The 20,743-nt window shown below is 33.4% G+C and overlaps 1 protein-coding gene across 5 annotated transcripts in view; it reads left to right on the forward strand.

The window, feature by feature from the left end:
- The window catches only part of LOC412934 (potassium voltage-gated channel protein Shaw), a 58,490-nt gene that overhangs the window by 30,472 nt on the left and 7,275 nt on the right, over positions 1 to 20,743 (forward strand). Inside the window, exons 3-5 of one of the 5 annotated variants that reach the window (XM_006565008.3) lie at positions 4,893 to 5,087; positions 8,825 to 9,863; positions 10,565 to 12,321. In XM_006565008.3, coding sequence (XP_006565071.1) covers positions 4,893 to 5,087; positions 8,825 to 9,863; positions 10,565 to 10,596 — 1,266 coding nt within the window. In that variant the 3' untranslated portion in view covers positions 10,597 to 12,321. Of the gene's footprint in view, positions 1 to 4,892; positions 5,088 to 8,824; positions 9,864 to 10,564; positions 12,322 to 20,743 lie in introns of those variants that run through there. The other 4 variants (XM_006565009.3, XM_006565007.3, XM_006565006.3 and 1 more) reach the window with 4 other exon arrangements.

Consider the following 20,743-nt stretch of genomic DNA (forward strand, 5'->3'; position numbering starts at 1 on the left):
ATAAGAAATGGACGAGAAAGTAAGGTTTGAAAATTAGCGGCAATCGAATTTTCGAGGTGGGATTTCGACCTTCCCCCTTTTGAGGAGGGAAGAAATTTATGAACGCGATTCTCGATTCGTTTCAACGATCGTGTAAAGCGGTTACCGACGAGACATGGGCGTTTCTGACCGATTAACCGCACGAATCACCAGCCCGTGCTTATATACCGTCTTCTAATCGGGGTCGTGTAGTAAGTACGTACTCGACGGTTTCCGGTTCTGATGTACCGCATTCGCCAAAATCCGGTAACGACAGGGTTCCAGTAATATTCAAATGCGGCCCGCCGCAATCGTGGCATACCATTCCACGAGTCTATCGTGCATTATCCACATTATCCAAATTGTCAATCGATTGAGCAATTAGGCAGAAAGTACGGTTGTGCCTGGCAATTATTCGCGGAATCACGCGTTCACAAATTTCACGTTCTCTTTCTTAGGAGTCAATAGGCTCGCGCCTATCACTTTCTGAAAGAAATTGTGAATTTATCGAATTATTTTAGAAATGTGTTTTTTTTTTCTTTTCTTTTCCAATATTTTTGAATTTTTCGTTTAAGTTAAATTTAAATGTTAGGATATTCGGTATCTCGAGATAAGAAAATAATCACAATAAATTGATTTCTCGTTAAATCTTTATTTGAGAAAAGGGAGACAATAATATAATAGTGGGAGAATTTTTTTAAATAACTTAATAATGGAGTAATAACCGAATTTGAATGAAATTTAAATATTAAATATCTAATAATCATAATTGATTAATATTAAATTTAAATGTTAGGATATTCGGTATCTCGAGATAAGAAAATAATCACAATAAATTGATCCCTCGATAAATCTTTATTTGAGAAAAGGGAGATAAGAATATAATAGCGGGAGAATTTTTTTAAATAAGTTAAATAATGGAATAATAAATTCGAATGAAATTTAAATATTATTATATTAAGTTTTTAATAATCATAATAAATTAATTCCTCAATAAATCTTTATTTGAGAAAAGGGAGACAAGAATATAATAGCGGAAGAATTTTTTTTAAATAACTTAATAATGGATTAATAAATTCGAATGAAATTTAAATATTGTTGTATTAAGTATCTAATAGGAAAATAATCACAATAAATTGATTCTTCGTTAAATCTTTATCAAAAAAAGGGGGCCAAAAATAATAATAACATATATATAAAGAGTGTTTTTTAAATAACTTAATAAGAATTAAAAGGTGAGCATTGTGAAACATGGCTTCTAGAGCTATGAAAAATTCTTGTATGAAATCTAAATATTGTGATATTAAATATTTTGTATATTATATGTAATACGAAAATAATCACAATAAATTGATTCCTCATTAAATCTTTATCAAAAAAAGAAGGCCAAAAATATATAATAACAAAAAAGTATTTTTTAAATAACTTAACAAGTAATAAGTAATAAGAATTGAAAAATGAGCAATTTCGACATGGCTTCCTAAAAGCCATAAAAAATTCGTATGAAATTTAAATATTATTATATTAAGTATCTTGTAATTCGAAAATAATCGCAATAAATTGATTCCTCGTTAAATCTTTATCAAAAAAAAAAAACCTAGCTTTATCAAAAATATAATACAATTTATGAAACAATTTTTTTAAATAACTTAATAAGTTTATAATTGAGTAATAAGCGAATCGAAAGGTGAGCATCGTGAAACAATTTCAACATGGCTTCTGGAAGGGATTGAGCGCGCATGAATATTTCATACTTCTAGATACCGCTATCGGCATTGGCCAGCACCAAGTTTTAAGCGAGGCGTATATCTCTCAATTTGCAATTATCGCTCGTTTTTAAGACGTATTAAAGTCTCGATAGCTCGTTTAATGACTCCCTACGAAACTATCACGCAATTTCTCTCAAATCCTCTACCTCTTAAAAACGAATACACCATATTCACTCGTGATTTCGATGAGCAATTATTTCTTTCCGGTAAAACTATTGATTTTATGACACGAACGACGAATATTATTTATAGTTATTTTTTAAGAAGATATTTTAAGCTGCAAAATCAGAATTTCTGCATTGTGTTATATCAACACTAGGTAAGATTTATTGGAACGAGAATTTATCTATTTTGTATGCAGGGAGGATATTTTCTAAGAGAATTAATTTAATCTTTTCGAGTTATAAAATAGCAGATCAAGGGTTGCTAAATGAGCTGTCTAACTTGAGAAAATTTAATAATTCATAAAACGAGTATATACCGAAAGAATTTCAAAATTACATTTAATCTACTTTTTCCGCTTCTATCTATTTCTCTGCACCATATTTTCCAGTTTTGAGCGAAATATCTAGAAATTCTACGCTTCTCTTTTACGAAATAGTTTGCCAAGTGAATTAGCATTTTGCCATAAAAAAAAAACAATATAGAATAACACGCAAACTTTAATTGTTTGTTTTTTCTTAATTAAAGTTAATTTAAATTAACTTTTAAACGCAATCATTTGTACAAAAAAACGTTATCGTTCAAAATTTTAATAATATGTTTAAAGTATTCAAAAATTATTCCGTAATTTTATTCTTAAATCTATTTACGGATTTACGGTATTAATAAATCAAAAATCGAAAAAGCAATATCAAATCACCAGAAAAAAAAAATCGAAACGTCCCCCAAAGCTATTCACAACGCGATGAAAAAAATTTCAAATCAATTTGAAAAAGTCAACAAAAAAAAAAATAAATAAACAATAATAAAAAGCACATAAAAATCCCCAAAGCTAGAACTTTCGTGGTCACAGCGCGACGAAAGACAAGCAACATTCGTTCCAATTTTAAAAAGTTCGATCGATATCGTTCGATACGGCAATGATTTTACGATCGAATTACAGTTAGAACGCGAAGTGAAACGAGGCCAGTCGAAAAGGAAAGAAAGAAAGAAAGAAAGGAAAACAGGTGATTAATCTTGAGACGAAAATGCGATTCCGTGGGTAATGTAGATCGAAGAGTAGGCGACGAAACACTAGTCTCGTGAACCCGATTCGAATTAATTAAAACGTTGCTCGATTCGGTGACCGATAACCGAGAACCGATGATTTGTTCATCGGTCGGTATAACAGGGCGGCGTTAACAGGACGATCAGGTGAAGAGAGAAACTGATTGAATCGGTGTTGTTTTCCCCTCTCGAAAGTTGTTTCTTCCTTAATTATTGTGTTAGCCTTGTATAAAACGCAATCAGTGATTGTTTCTCCGCCAGGAATATTAAATGTTTGCGTATGCAAATTGGAAACAGGGGAATCGGAGAGATTCAGTTCTCCCTGTTTCGATTATTATCATTTTATTAGCTTCTTTTTCTTTTTTTTTTTTTTGAGAATAGTGATTGTAATAAAAAAAATATACATATAAAATTAGAAGAATATCTTTCGATTCTCGCAATTTGTATATATTTCTTTCCTTCTTTGGTAGATTGTGAATGAATTTGGTAGATTTATCGTGCGAAAAAAAGAATTTCCTTCTTTTCCTTCCTTTAAAAACTTTCTTCGATATCTCTTCGTATTTTTATATTCCAACAATTTTCAGAATCTATATTATATATCGATCGAAGCATGCTTTTAAATTTTAAATTTATTTTACACACACATATATATAAATCAATCCTGCAATTATTATTACCCTCTCTTAAACAAAAAGGTATTATTTAATGTATAATTTTATCTTATTAATTCAACAAAATACCTAAGCAACTTTAAGGATACAAATAACTTGATTCTGGTTTCGAAGCTATCTCATTTAAGATATGTGATAAATCCATTTACCTCGAAACGACATCTCAAACTATTTTAATAAACTCGTATCAATTTTACATTAATAAAAATATTTAATAAAATTATTCCAAGAGACAAGCAGCCTCTAAAAGTTGCTCAATAAACGAGTACGACAACGATTATATGATTCAGAGCAGCGAGGAGATCGCGTTGAAACATGATGGGAAATTGATGGTGGTTGGAAGAAACGTGGACGCAATTCGTGTCGTCAAGACGCGATTTATACCTCCGTGGAAATCGCCAATTCCACGTGGCAGCTGAAACGAATGCGCCACGTGGGATGACCAAGGGGGATCGACGCCCCCTTCCCCATCCATTCCTGAAACGATGATACGTTGTTGGTGGCTGAGACGCGATTATAAACGAGGGGATTAGAGGCCTCTTTTAATATAAGAGCGTGATAGAAACGAGATATCCTTTTTAATCGCAACTACGAGGAACAATTGAAAATTTTTCTTTTTTGAAGAAGAAGGAATGGAGGAATCCAATGATGCTTGACGAGGAACGCAAACAGGATACTGTGCCGAGTTTCAAATCTGGATTGAAAACATCGATCAAATCCTTACCAATATAACGTCGAGTCGAATCGAACCAACATCTACAAAGAGATATGAACGTGGATTCAAAGATGTGTCTTTTGAATCCAGAAGGGATTGAAAGATGGCTTAAAAATATTTTAAGATTTTAATAATATGGACATTTATATAAATCTCCCTCTTAGACTTACTATCCCTCTCCATCTTACATCTCTCCTCACCGTTATAAAAATCCAAATAAAAAGGATGACGAGTTTCGAAACCAGGCAGAGATAACGTAAAGTAAAACTTGGAATGATTTTTCCATATATATATGTGTGTGTATTTCATGCTATATATATATATATGTGTGTGTATATATACGCTTTGCACGCGCTTTATCTGTGTCCCGAGGAAAGCACGAACAAACAAAAGAAAAAAAAAAAAAAAAAAAAAAAAAAAGCACCCTCGAGAGAACGAGAGAGTTTCGCAGGTACGAATAACGATCGTTGTTGCATCCCTCCTCTCTTCCACCCCGACCCGCTCTTCTAGCATCGGGACACGCAGGAAACGCTGACAGTCCTCGACAGGTTGGACCTCGATACAGAGAAGCCCACCGACGAGGAACTGGCAAGGAAGTTCGGTTTCGAGGAGGCGTATTACGAGGGCACCCTCACGTGGTGGCAAAAGCTCAAGCCCCAGATGTGGTCGCTCTTCGATGAACCGTACTCCTCCCTTGGAGCCAAGGTTTGTATATATACATATATATATATTTCACGATACATCACGATATATATATATTTTTTTCTATATTTTCCGTGTGTATATTTGTTGATATAGACGATGAGATGGATTTAGACGACGGGAGGTTGAAACAGTTTTTCACCCGATTTAAGTGATCGACTCGATTGGAAAATTTAATATCGGATTTAAAATCGTTCGCGGTAAAGTTTGTGCATGGTGGAGTTTTAATCCTTTCAGATATCGAGCGTCTTATGGACTTTGCTCGTCACAAAATTGATTCCTCCTTGAGCGAGCCAAAGTTTCGATCTCTCGAAAGGAGAAGGAGAAGAGGATCGTGTGACGTGAATTTAAATTTTGAGAAACAATGGATTTTGATATCTCTGAAATAATTTTTTAGGGGAAGAATTTGACTATTTTAACCTCTCGTTTCTATTTATTCGATCAATATTTTATTTTGATTGCATCGATTACGTTGATATTTCAACGTCAACTCTTGATGAAATGTTACGTATTTAGCATATTCGTGGGGGAAAAAAAATTTGTCTTCCAGTAAAGATTTCTTAATCGATAACTTTGAATTACGAATCGTGATTTATTTATTCATCGTTTCAAGAGTTAACGTTCAATATTAATTATTACGTGTGATCATTAATATTAAAGATTATATAGTATTATTGTTAATGTATAATTATTAGTACGTAGTTTTTGATGTTATCGGAGGAAGTATGAGAAAGGTGTATCTTTGTATTATGAATAATTATTTTCTCGTGATATAAGGATTTAAAATACACAGCATAAATTTAATTTTGACAAAGAATAGGAAATCTTAAATCTTCTTTTTTTTCTATTCTTTTTTCTGAGAAAAAAAAAGAAACATTTTGATCGTAATAAAGTTAACAGAAATAAATCACGTTGAGATTAATGTTTTTCACATTTTGAATTTGTTGAATTCATAATTTAAAAACATCGTAACTTTTAAAAAACTTGTAAAAATTGTATAACAATATTTCGTACAAAAATCTCTACTCTTAAACAAAAGATCGTTCATTTGCTGAGCAGAAATATATTTAAAAAAATATTTACGTTGAACTCTTTGCAAACACAATCTCTTTTCAAATATATAAATATATATATATATAAAATTTACAACGGTAATTAGTTATTCGAGCAAAGTAACAATACGCACGTGCAAGTGTTTTTAAAATTTCTTTCGCAAAGACAGCTTTTCATTTGTCCCTTTTTGCCATTGATAACGACAAAGAAGTGAATCGAAGTGAAAAGTTTCAATTGTAGCGCACGTGCGAAACGACGTAAACTAACGTTGTAAATAGGTTCACGTTCAATGAAAAAGTTGCACGTGATAATAAAGTTGCACAGAATTTCCGATACGTTGCTCGAAAGAGAAGAGGAAATAGAAAATCTACATATTCGTCCATTTACCAAAAAAAATATATATATATATATTATTATTGTAAAATAAAATTTTCTTTTTCGATAATTTATATTTATATTCTCGAATGTTTAAATACAAGATCGTTACATTAAGTATGAGAATTAAAGTATATCGACAAATCGTTTATTTGGGAAGATGCATAGGCAAAAGGGCACCATCATCGTACATTTATAAACGTGCATAATTGATACCACGTCATCTGGATTTTAATAATAATTACATCGTTAATAAATCACGCTAATGACTCGCCAACTAGTAATATCTATTATTCAATAATTCGTTCAGATATTGTAGATATTATCATCGTTCGACTCGATTCGAATCATCAATTCATCCGTATTTCATAAACGTATCATCCATCGTTTGTCGATAGTTTGAAGGAATACAAATTTGGGAATTAACGAGATTCAGATAAATATGTATCGTGGTTGGAAATAAAAATTAATCGTCGAAAACATTTAATCGTCGAAAAGTGGAATTAAATCAAGAAGCGATTAATCTGTTCTGAGAATTTTTCTTTTCATTCCAGAAATTTTATTTTCATTCCATAGGACGACATAGGTCTTACCTACACGATTCCTTTCAGCTGTTATCGTCTCGAGTTCCATTATCCTATCCCGCCACGTGAACTTGACGTGGAATTATTACAATACCTTTCTCAATTCGTTTCCAGGAACACGATGATTACACCTTAATATCGCAATACGTTGCAAGTTTCACAAAGAAGCGCAACAAAATGAATAGAAAGACTCGAGAGAGATTATAAAATTTTTATTCGTTTTTCTCCTCTTTTTTTAAGAAAATCGAACAATTTCTATATCGTTTTTCGTAAATCAAAGGAAGATCGATAAAGTACAACAGCGATCACTAAACAGCAGTAACTTTTAACGTTGTTCCAAGCTTTTCTTATTTTTTCCAAAAGTTGGCTAAACTCGTCGAAATTTGACAATACAATGAAATTTCTTTTCTTTTTACAGTCTATTCGGATTCCCTTGTCGAGTTTCTTTTTCTTCTAAATGATATTTTTCACGATCCAATAAGCGCAGGAACGATAACAATAATTCGGATAAGAAGGAGTCAAGGGAATTACGATATAAAGGGTGTCCCAAAATTAACGCAAGATTTGAATTTGCCGCCATTTTTGCATTAACTTGTTGGCAACCCTGAAAAAAGAACAGTTTGACAGCCGAGAGTTTATGGTTAGTAAAAATGGAGCGTTATACGATATACAACAACGTGGAATGGATTATTAATCATGAAAAAGTGGATGCTGGTTTTTCCAGCAAAATAATCCTAAGCGATGAAGCACGTTTTCACCTCGATGGCTTCGTTAATCGGCAAAATTGCGTGTTTGGGGTTCGGAGAACCCACGTATGATTAACGAAAAACGAATGCACCCATAACATGTCACTGTTTGGTGCGGATTTTGGGCAAAAGGCATCGTCGTACCATACTTTTTTGAGAACGAGGCTGGTCAAGCAGCAACCGTTAATGGTGCTCGATATCGCGACACGATAACACGGTTCTTTCTGCCGAAATTGGACGATATTGATGTGGCCAATACATAGTTTCAACGAAACAATACCACGTGTCGTACAGCCAATGAAATGATCAATTACCGCACGAGACATTTCCTGGTCGTGTACTCTCTCGTTTCGGTAATCAGAATTGGTCCCCTAGATCGTGCGATTTAACACCGTTAGATTTCTTCTTATGGGGTTATTTAAAGTCAAAGGTCCATGTCAACAATCCCACAACCATACGTTTCATTACGAGAGGAAATCAAACGCTGCATCGACGAAATTCAGAATCACAATTACGCAGAAAGATTTATGAAAAATTTCGACGAAAGGGTGCGTATATGCCAGCAAACCCGATGTGTTATTCCATAAATAATCCTATCTTATGCACTTTGCGATTCGCTTAAAAAATAAATATCTGAATACTAAAAACTTTTATGTTTAATTCAAATCTTACGTTAATTTCGGGACACTCTATATATATATATATATATATATATATATATATATATATATGCGGCAGCTTTTTTTTAATCAAAAACTCTCTTTTATGTTTAATTCAAATCTTGCGTTAATTTTGGAACACGCGCTTTTTTTAATCAAAAACTCTCTTTTATGTTTAATTCAAATCTTGCGTTAATTTTGGAACATCCTATATATATATATATATATATATATATATATATATATATATATACGCGGCAGTTTCTTTTTAATCGAAAACGGGGAAACGATTAATAAAAGTGGCGTAAAATGTTGGCAAACAGGTGATCAGCATAGTCTCGGTCCTGTTCATCTGCATCTCCATCCTGTCGTTCTGCCTGAAGACGCATCCGGACATGCGCGTGCCGGTGATCGTGAACCGTTCCGTGAACACCGGGAACGGGAGCTCATGGGCGGTGGACAAAACGCACACGAACGCTCACGACTTCTTTTTCTACATCGAGTGCGTGTGCAACGCCTGGTTCACCCTCGAGTTCCTAATACGTATCACGGCAAGCCCGAACCGTTGCGTGTTCATCAAGAGCTCGGTGAACCTGATCGACATGGTGGCCACGCTGAGCTTCTACCTCGACCTGGCCCTCCAACGCTTCGCGTCCCACCTCGAGAACGCGGACATCCTCGAGTTCTTGAGCATAATACGTATCATGAGGCTGTTCAAGCTCACCCGCCACTCGTCCGGCCTCAAGATCCTCATCCAAACGTTCCGCGCATCCGCCAAAGAGTTGACCCTTCTCGTCTTCTTCCTGGTCCTCGGCATCGTCATATTCGCAAGCCTGGTTTACTACGCGGAACGCACCCAGTACAACCCGAAGAACGACTTCAAGAGCATACCGCTCGGCCTGTGGTGGGCCCTCGTAACGATGACCACGGTCGGTTACGGGGACATGGTGCCCAAGACGTACGTGGGCATGTTCGTGGGCGCCCTCTGCGCCCTGGCCGGTGTACTGACCATCGCCCTGCCGGTGCCCGTGATCGTCAGCAACTTTGCGATGTATTACAGTCACACGCAGGCGCGAGCCAAGCTGCCCAAGAAGAGGCGCCGCGTACTCCCGGTCGAGCAGCCGAGGGTGAGGAGCGCGCCGTTGGGCGGAGGCGGGGTGGTTCCGGGCGGCCAGGGGCCGCCGGCCTACACCCAGCAGCACATGCACCCGGGCGGGCCCGCGGCGGGGCCCGGCGGCCTCGCCCCAGGCCACGGACAGACGCCCGGGATCGGGTGCATAGGCGGTCAGGGGCCCCAGAACAGACGGATGAACGCCATCAAGACCAATCATCCCAAGGACGTTTCGTTCGCCGCGAAAACAGGTAAGTTCTCCACGCTTCCCGCTCCCCCCACTTTCCTCAGGCTGTCTTTTTTCGAAATTGAAAAATTCGAAATGGAATTATCTTATTTTTATTAAAGGAGTTTGTTGTTCTTTCTAACGCGAGGATAATTTGATGGATAGATTTAATTTAATTGGGTTAAATTTGTGACGAATATTTGTCGATAAATTTGTTGATTTTTCTTCTCTAATTTATCTTTGATTATTATTTCATTAGATATATTTATTTTGTTAATTGTGAACAAGTGTTTTTACATAAAAACTTGCGGGGGATAAGATTTTATCTGAAAGCAGGAAGCCAGATACAAAGAACTGGGACAACGCTGTATTGAAAATGGCGGACCATTGATGGATCTCGAAGCCATTATCGTAACACATTCGCAATCATTTCGCACTCTTATCTACTCAAGAAAATGTCTATGAATCGAAACGACAAAATCGAATATTCACAAAATTATACGATCTAAAATCATCCTGTTGAACAGATCCTTCCAGCACCTCGAATAATATCCTTTCTACATAATAAACAACTCGCTGTATATATATGCCCAACAATTATCGTGCTGTCTGAGCAAAAGAAAAGAAAAGAAAGAGTCTTAGCCGAGACGCAAGCCAATTTAGCAGTAATTGTCGGCCGGGCGGAAAAGTCTATAGTGTCTTTGTTTTCCTGTTCTTCTTGTACGGTGGGTTCCAGAGGAGGACCGGAGGAACTCTAACCTGCGGACCAACGGGACCAAGATAGCCGGAGGTTTGGGTTAATGCTGGAACCAACACTACTCTCCACTGCCAAGGCGCGCTCGACTGACAAGGGGCGTCGGGACGTCGACCTATCGAGTCGAATGCGGGGGATACGGAGTGACGGAGAGGAGGGAAGGAAAGGAAGGAGGGACGAGTTCGAGACGGGGGTATCAAGATTGCATGATCTATAAGGGAATATTAGATCGGTGCGGAGCTGGAATGTCGGATTTTGTTTCACCCCCAGGTCTCTCAAGCGCACGCGCGTCAATTATTTACGCCCTCTCTTATATTTTTCGCCTTTCGTTTTTGCACGCGTGTCTCGAGAGAGAGAGGCCGGTTTGGAAATAAATTTTGGCCGCTGGATGAAGGCCGGGGAAGGAATTATTGGAATCGGGGAGGACGAAAGGTTTGGCGGGTAGATGCGGTGATATTTCATGTCTAAATCTAAATTCTGAATTTAGGGTGAATTTAGGTTCGTTTGAAATAATTTATTTCGCTTTCGTGCGAGGAGTGAATGGATACTTTCGTGCGTTGTGAGCACGATATAATAAATAAATTCGAAGATAAATTCGGGTATCGAGAATAATTTATAAAATGTTTCCTTTCTTTTTTTTTCAATTTGACAAAGGATGGAGATATCAAGAAAGGAAGATTGATCGAGATGAAGAAAAATTGGAATTGATGGTTAATAATTTTTCCAATTTCGTGGATTGGATAAAATTAATTGCGTGTGAACAAATGCATTCGTTTCGATTTCTTTTCGTTTGAAAGATATTTTTTTCTGCATACGAGCAATGTATAAATCGATATTGTATAATGCTCCTAGACCTGTCAAGAACAAACTCTGTTAAAAGCAATAACGAAAACCGCTTTAAAGTCTAAAAGCCGCAGACGCGAAATGCCAAAACGTCGAGTTCAAGTGACGCTTGAAAATCAGAAATTATTCGAGACTTTTAATTAAATTACGTCCGCTTCGACTCGTTAACCTTTCAGGAAGCAAAAAAAAAAAAAAAAGAAGAGAGAAAATTAGCGAAGAAGAAACAAGAAAGAATAAAATTCCACGAAAATAAACGAACGAAAGAATCGAAAGAAGGGACGAGAAAGAGGCTGGCGCGCATGCGCACGCGCACGCGCAGAATCCGACGTTTCCTTCGCGCCGACCTAACCTTATTCAGGGATTTCTCGCGACGCATCACTCGGCTAATGTATATTCTCTTTCACTTTCTCCGATCACTTGTTCCAAACGATCGGTCTCTCCTCTCCAGTTTCCTGTCTTTATCTTCTCCATTGCCTCTCTACCTCCCCTCTAAACACGAAGCATTCGCTCGTAATCATTCACCGTACACAGTTAAACGTCGTGTCAGCGGTTAGCACGAATAGCGGCGCGTTGTTTTGCAAAATGCGTTTTCCGATGAAGTAAAATTCGAAGGTATACATCGTCGAACCTCAATAACTCGAATTTTTCGAAAAAAGAAAAATTCCTTTCGTTTTCATTTATACAATCAATAAATAAGTTATCATTTTAAAGGTAGAAACGATAATAGAGATCGAACTCTGAATTCGAGTTGCAGAGATAAATCAACAATACCAGTTAAATAACTACATTTGTGAGAGTAGAAGCGAAATAGAATGAGGAAAATTGCGTTACAAAGATTTTCTAGTTGTAGAGGTTCGACTAAAAAAAAAAAAAAAAAAAAAAAAAGGAAAGTAAAGAAAGAGATAAACGAGAAACGAGCGTGAAAAGGAAGCAAAGGAGTGGAAATAAGGAAGCAAAGATAAATAAAAGTGTAGACGAAACGGGATTTGTTTGAACTAGTTAGAAGCGACGAGGAATATTCATTGGCTATCAAGTTAGAAATGGCTATGGATGAAAAGGCCTCGCGTTCGATCCAAGTCGAATATCTTGCGAACTGGGGAGCACTGGCTGCCAAAAATTCCTGAAAGTATCTGGTAAATGCTGCACGAGTCGCGTAATGAGACTGGCGGAGTCTCGAGGAGCTTAAATATTTGCATTCACGGAACGCTGGTAGGAATTTTTGTCAGGTATCGACGTCGTGCCCAGAAGATTCCTCCTCCCTTTTCAAAGATTCAATTTCTCGCAGGGGAGCAAAAGGTTGAACAAAAGCCAGTCCTTAATTTCTCGAAATTGCCGCCTTAAATATTGATGAGAGAGGGGAAACTTGCGTTTCTTTTTATCTTATTTCGAACTTTTTATCTTTCAAGAGTGAATCCGTTTACAGAACCGGAGATAAATATCGAGAATAAATAAAAGAAAGTGAATTCTCGATTAAAAATTACACGGAGCTATTATTAAACTTGGATATTTATTATTACATCTTGTGTAACAACAAGATTGTTAATTAAAATACGAGAATTTTCAAAACTCGAAACCATTCCCAAGTTAAAAGAAAATTAATTCAGCGATACTCGTTTAACGTTAAGTCTGGAAATAAAGTAGCAAGCATAAAACAAGTTGTTTGAAACAAATGCAAGAGCTTTTCGAACGACAAATCGTATCGATTTTTATTACAGCTTACACGTATTAAACGTGGAAGAAAATTTATTTACAATTTTTCGTGTCATTGAGTTATATTGAGACGAAAAAATAAATTTTTCTTTTTAGTAAATGATTAACAAAAGATTTATTTAAACAAAGATGTTAAAAATATATCGAAAAAGAAAGCATTCATTGTACGATTTGGTTTCTTGGATTAATTAAAATTAAAAAAAATTAAAAAAAAGAAAAGAAAAGAAAAATTTATCACAATCTCGAAAGTTATTTTTTCAAATTCGTGGATGAGGGATCTTCGAGGTACTTGTACGCATGCGCACGTATATATATATTCATAATTTAACACACGCACATATGGTCCACGTACGTGTAAATATTCGAATCCAACCGCGATCCAGAGAACACCAGGCTGCTACGTACCTCTTTGTTTCATCATATTTTCGGCTGTTTTCTGCGAAAACGAGTTTTCTTCTTCGTTTCTTCTTCGCAAGATGTGTATAAATGTATATTCTTTACGAGAAAAAAAAATACATATGCACACATATATATATAAAATTCAGATTTTTATGGAATCAATGGGATCAATTCGCGTTCAGATGACGACAATTGACATCATTTTTACACTGAAATAAATTGTACATTTTCTTACGATAATAATTTCTTCCCTCGAAATAAATTTAGGCAATGAGTTGACTGAGTCCTTGAAATTTATTGAAATTTATTATTAAGAAAATATTGTTGAATTTTTTTAATTATATCATTATGTGATTGATTATTGGGGAAGAGAAAGCAATCGATATTGAGATTTGAAAATGATAACATTTCTAGAAATTTTAGAGATATTTCATTGACATTGGTGGTCATATTGATGGTACGATAAGATATTAAATTCTCTATTTAATTTAAATGGCCTCGTTATTATACTCTGACAGTCCAGGTTGTTTTCCAAACAATTGAATTTAAAATTATCTCGATTATCGTTGTTCTTCGATTAATTCGATTAATTTATTTCGACTCGATTTTAAAAAGTTAATTTATTTAAATCTAGTCATAGCTACATATGTGTATGTGTATGTATATATATATATATACTTATTTCCTATTTATTTCTGTATATATAGAAAATATTCTACATTTAATTATTATTTTTCGTTTATTTTCATTAATTTCTTTTTTTTAATGAAATAAGTAGAAAGCAGCCTTCATCATTTAATTCTTAAGAAACTGTAAAAGTTATGAATTGTCGTATTGATATAGCATCGCTATCTTTGAGGTCACGAATACTTTCTGAAAAACCAGTGATATCGTTTCCAGATTGTACGATTGTGGTGCATAAAACAAAGAAAAATAAATAAATAAATAAAGAAAGAAAAAAAGCGGGATATTTTATAAAATTCAAAATGGAAGTATCATTATATTCACCTCTCGAAAAAAAATAATTAGAATTGAAAGATGAGACGTTAAAAGATTGTAAGGATAAAATAAATTGATAATCTTTATACCGTTTTCGTAACGAATTTTAATTGTAAAAAAAAAACAAAGTGTTACTCGAAGATTTTAGAATATTTACATTATAATTCAAATGGATATTTGAAACGTTGACAAATAAAACTGAACTGAAAACATAAAACATGCTCAAAAAACACTCGCTTAATCGCATTATATATGATAAAAAAAAAACAAGATTTTTTTTTCTCTCTCTCGAATATCATCGATATTTCAAAAATTCAATTCACAATGTAGATTTCTCATGATCGAAAAAAATAATAAAATACGATCGATCGAGTGCCGTCCATCAAGTTAATTTGCATGCTTGTATATTTCTTCAACGATTTTTCCAATCGTTGCTTCTGATTAAATTGATGATTCTTTCGAGACAATAGATATATTTATTTTGCTTCGTAGATGTATCAACCTGATGGCTGCTCGAATGGCTGCAGAAACTGATAATTAATCTAGATATTATAACAAAATTGTATTGTCTCCCTTTTATCCCTGGAGAATTTTTAATTATGCAATATTATTTCAAGCTCAACGTATCTTTTGAATAAAATCTTTGGAAAGTTTATTAAATTTATACGAACTTTGTCAGAATCAGTCTAATTTATGTATCTTGGAGAGAAAGTGTTGAGCAGGGTGGAAAGAATATTGCAGAAAATTGTTAAGCAATTTAAACAGAAATTCTGAATTTCTTCATTAAACTTGTAACTCTTGATGGACAATCATTTAATGAAAAATACATTTTCTGATAATTTTAAGATTAAAATAAAAGATATATCGAGATATATTGCTCAAGTGGCTGACGATACAATGTTAATTTTAAATTGTTAATTTCACTGTGATATATATATATATATATATTAACAAGTATAATTAGATTGTTAAAAGGTTATTAATTAATTATTGATTTTCTCGGTTTAATGGATACAATTTTTCGTTTTCAATGAAACTTTGAAAACACTTACTTGATTCGAATGATCCATTTCTTAATTCTTATAAGAATCGCTGTTTACAAAATGATTTCTTCTTATTGAACTCGACTTTGAATAAAATAAGTCAATCTTTAAAATATAATTTTGTTCCTAAAAAAAAAGACAAATCAATTCATCAAACACAAGAAACGATCGCACCAGAACAATAAAAGAAAGACAATTTTCTAAGCAATATATGCATACACGTGACAATAATTTACTCTTAACGAACAGTTACTAATCAATGGCATTTTGTAAAAAGTGATCCATAGGAAGAGAAGAAGAAGAAAAAAAGAAGAATAAAACATTTTTTCCAAAGAAAAAAAAAGAAAAGAAATTCTCCATCAAAAATATTCTATCTGAAAAATTATAGAAAAATTATATCTACGTTTTAATTGAAATATAATTATATATCCAAATTACTCGAATTTCGTTGCAAAAATTGAAAGAGCACATAAATTAAAATATTGACAGACAAGTTTTATAAAATAATCTTTTTCTATTTTAAAATAATATTATTTTTTATCAGAATCAATATTTCTTTTAGAAGAAAAACCAAACTTATTAATTCGTTATGATTTTTCTTTACAATCCAATAACACTTAATTTAATATCCTATAATTTTTCAGATCGAAATTATTATCGTGTAGGGAAAAAATTTTAAAGAAAAAAAAATCGGTAGAAACGTGCTTACCATGATCAGAATAAGAGGGAAGAACGATGAGTTATCTGTCGTGTATAAACGCGAGACGATATCACTGGTGACGAAGAATCATCTACATCCCTCTAGGAACGGAGAATGTTGCGTGACATGTGTCGGAGACGCGTTCGAAAAACGATAAAAACCTTGCACTCCAGTGAAAGACTCGACCATTTCGTCGCGTTTTACTGCACAAGTGGTTACATCCATCCAGACACGCGTACACAGGTCGCCTATATGACAGTTATATATATATACGAAACCAAATTATTCATCGACATTCAGTTCGTAAGTACTGCTACGTATCCATGGTGACAAAAATTAAAAGAGACAATACAAGTCGTATTGTATGATACACGAAATATACAGGGTGATTCTAAACGAAAATGAAGGGACGAATTAAAAGGCATTAAGGGGATGAAAATGGACGATAATTTTTTTTTCTTTTCCAACAAAAATTTCCATCTTAATTATTATTATTATCCTCATATACGATACAATTTATCAGATTTTAATTCATTCTATTTGTATTATGTTTTATTTAGGGGATCAAAAATTTGCGCAAATTTTTTAAATCGCGTTTATCTTCTTCTGTACGAAAGAGGAGGATTTCTCGTCCATTTTCATCCCTCGTGCGTCTATTTATTACATTTTTAATATAAAGTCAGTATAAGATGGTTATTCGATCAACACGGTATGCTTTGTTAAAATATAACGAAATAATTATTACATCGTCACACGATAATCATCGATCCTACGTATATAAGCTTGGAAAAAAAAAAATCATTTTTCTACTTTCTAAGGCGAACACACTTGTCATTGTACACGAAAACATTTTTAAACACGATCATTGAACAAGAAGCGAGGAAAATAAATGAAGAAACCAACGGCGAATCCAGGAGAAAGAAGATACGAATCGAGGACGAGCCAAATTACAAACCATCCATCCCAAAAAATTGAGAAGGAAAAGTTTCTTTTTTTTTTCTCTCTCTCGAAATTTCAAAGCGTTTATTATCCCCCAACGCAAGGTATTCGATTACCTTGGGAACGAAAGAGAAGACCAGAAATCAGAAATAAGAAAGGAAGGAAGAGAACCTGAACCCTTAAGCACCCCTTTCTCGTTCTTTCTCGAAGATCAACCTCGCGAACGAAGGATTCTTTGAACAAAAGTGGACGTGAAAAGAAAGAGAGATAACAGAAAGAGAAAGAGAAAGAAAAGGAAAATAAATTCATCCCCGAAGGATAGGATTCGTGAATTTGTAGATCGCACGATGCACACCCTGAATACCGCCAAGGGACCAATCAACTCACTCCCTCCCTGTTCCATCCCTGTCGCAACGCACGATCCTCGAATTGCGCTCGAAGAAAAATTGCAATAAGAGAGTGAAATTTAAATAATAATAATAATAATAATTTGTGTGCGTGCATCAGGACTCTTGACTCCTCGATCTGTATAATTGTTCGAACGCTGATCGAATTCAGATTTCGAACAATTCGAATTCGAATTCGAATTTTATTGTAACATTTAGAATTCGAGTTGATGAGAGTGTGTGTGTGTGTGTGTGTGGATGTGAGTGTTTGCAAGTGAGAGGGGGAGAGAAAGAGAGAAGAGGATGATGACAGGGATGATGGGGGGGAGTGGAAGGGAGAGCATATAGAAGAGGAAAGCATATCAAGAGACCAGCATCGAGGGTTGTGCATCCCTTGTGAACAGGTTTCTAGATTTTCGTGAAACACAGGGGATGATGATGATGGCGAAGAGATGGATTGGGGAACGTCGATTTTCGGGAACAATGGACGACTTTTGTAAAGATGAATAAATCGTTCGAATCGATCCTGAATCGCAAAGATGGGGAGAATAGAGTGTGGATCGAGTTTGGAATCGTTGGAGGGTGAAATCGAGGAGGCGGTTCGAAGTTTTGTTTTTTTGTTGGAACTTGTTCTTTTTTTTTTTTTTCTTTTTGGTCTCTCAGAAAGGATAAAATTTGTCGAGGGAAAGAAATTAATTTGGAGAAACTGTTTTCATTTGTTTCTTGTGTATAATAATTTTATAATTTATAAATAAATAGGTTGATATAATTTTAAAACTATATTTTCGTTTTTTTTTTCTTCTTCATCTTCTTTTTTCATCTTCTAAGGGTGAAAAGAGAGAAAAGTTAAAAATAATTGTTAAAAGGATAAAAAAAGAAAAAATTGAAAAAACACTTGAAGATTTACCAAAAATGTTGACAAAAGTTTTAAGAATATTGTTTTCTTTGATAATAAGAAATTTTAATGAAAGGTTCAATAATAATAATAATAATAATAATATGTATAAATTATGAGAATTAATGGTTGAAATTAAATGCAAAAGAAACCAAAAAAAAAAAAAAATATTGTATAATTTAAACAAGAATGTAAAATTATAGGATAAGAAGGATGGTTTTATTGTAAGGGTTGTACAAACTTTCATGAAATACATGATATAATAAATGAAACAAGATTATTTTGAATATAAAAATGAAAGAAACATGAATAACCTGTTTAAAAAAATTGGAATTTCAAAATGTGTAGATGATAATTATCCATCATGAATAAAAAAATAATTTTAAATTGAACAAAAAACATTTCAATGCGGTGAAAAATATTTCAAATATTACAAAAACAAAAATACTTTGATATTAGAACAATTATTAATTATATATACATCTAAAAAAAAAAAAAGAAAGAAAGACGAGAAAAAGATTTAAAAATTTTTTTCCAATTATTGGATATTGGACTCTTTTCAACTTTTATTGGAAAAAATTAAAATTCACACTAAGAGAAAATAACTAATTTCCATTATGATAATTAAAATTTTTATACGATGACACGAATGAATGACATTGTTAATGGAAAAACAATTAATTGAAAATGAATGATGAAACGAAACCGCGGAATGAAGATAATGATTAAGAGGAAATTTCGCATTTAATAGAGCAGAGTCCGCACTTGGATGATTAATAACGTGTTTAAAAACAGCCCGTACGATTCTACCTTACCAACAATAATTTATTTTTCGTTGAATCTGCCTCTCTCTGAACTGGAAACGAGATTAAATTCAACCTCGATTCACCTCAGGAACGGTTTCTACGCGATTTGTCCGGAATTTTCCACTCGTTAATTAATTAGAGGCGAAATTAAATACGAGAAATACGATGGAATAAGATATTCAAAAAAAAAATTTTGAAAATTCACCTCTCTCTTTCTCTCCTTCTTTTCTTTTTTTTCTCCTTAAGAAATATAATAACGAACCTTTTAAATAATAAAATTTAAAAAGAGCACGGTGTAATTAAAATTTTATCAAAATTATATTTAAGAGGAAAAAATCGAAGTAATCTTATTAAAAGTTTATTACTTTATCAAGAATGTAATGATTAAATTAAATTATATTTTTTTTTTCTATTTTCGGCGAATATGATAGTTATAATGCTCTTTGAAGTGGATGATTGCCATTAAATTTGAATTCTTTGGCCAAAGCTTCCCGTGAATCGCGACTTAATCGAATATCGATAATTTAGCAGTACGTTTCGAGTGTTTTTAAAACAAACTAATGTGAAAACGCGATTCGAATTGGTTGAACTGTAAATCACTTGAATTGAATTTTCTTCATTAGTCGAAAGCACGATGAAATGACGATTTCGAGTTTCAACGTGTATTTAAATTTTATTGTTGAGAAGAATTTTATATATATATAATAAATTTCTTCCGTTTTCTTCGTTATTATAATCAACATTTATCATAAAGAAAATTAATATCGAATTTAATACATTTTTCGTTTCATTTATTAAAAATAAAAAATTGTTAAAAATTCTTTGCTAAAAGCATTGTTAAATAATTTATAATAATTTTTATATATGTGAAATTTATAAGATAATTATTCAAGATTTTTAAATTTAATTTTTAATAATGGTCATTAAAAAAATTCGCAGGTTTATCGTTAATAAATAATTCATCCGAATGAAATATAAAAGTATAATAAAATATTCTTACACGATACTAATTTTACAAAACTAACAAAAGTTAACAAATATTTAACAAACTGGTAAAATTTACACAATGATGTAAAAAAAAGGAAAAAAAAAGAATCAATGGAATCCGGATTTAATTCCGTTTCGAGGCAATTTCGATGGAATTCAATTTTAAATCGCAATCATTATCCAATATTTAAACCCGTTTAAATCGCGTCAAATCTCTTTGTATTTTATAAACACAATCAAAATTCAACAATTTCTTTAACGAATTTAATTCGAGAATACCGTCCCCTCTTCTTATTTTCTATCTACTTTTATATATTTCTCTATTTCTAAATTTCTTTTCTGTTTTCTTTTTCCAATTAATCCATCTTGATTTGCCATTTTTTTCCACGACTCTCTCGTCAAACCGAAACAATAAAAAAAAAAAAAAGAGAAAGAAAAAATTAA

Source organism: Apis mellifera, linkage group LG13 (genome assembly GCF_003254395.2).
Source record: "Apis mellifera strain DH4 linkage group LG13, Amel_HAv3.1, whole genome shotgun sequence".
Classification (NCBI taxonomy): Eukaryota; Metazoa; Arthropoda; class Insecta; order Hymenoptera; family Apidae; genus Apis; species Apis mellifera.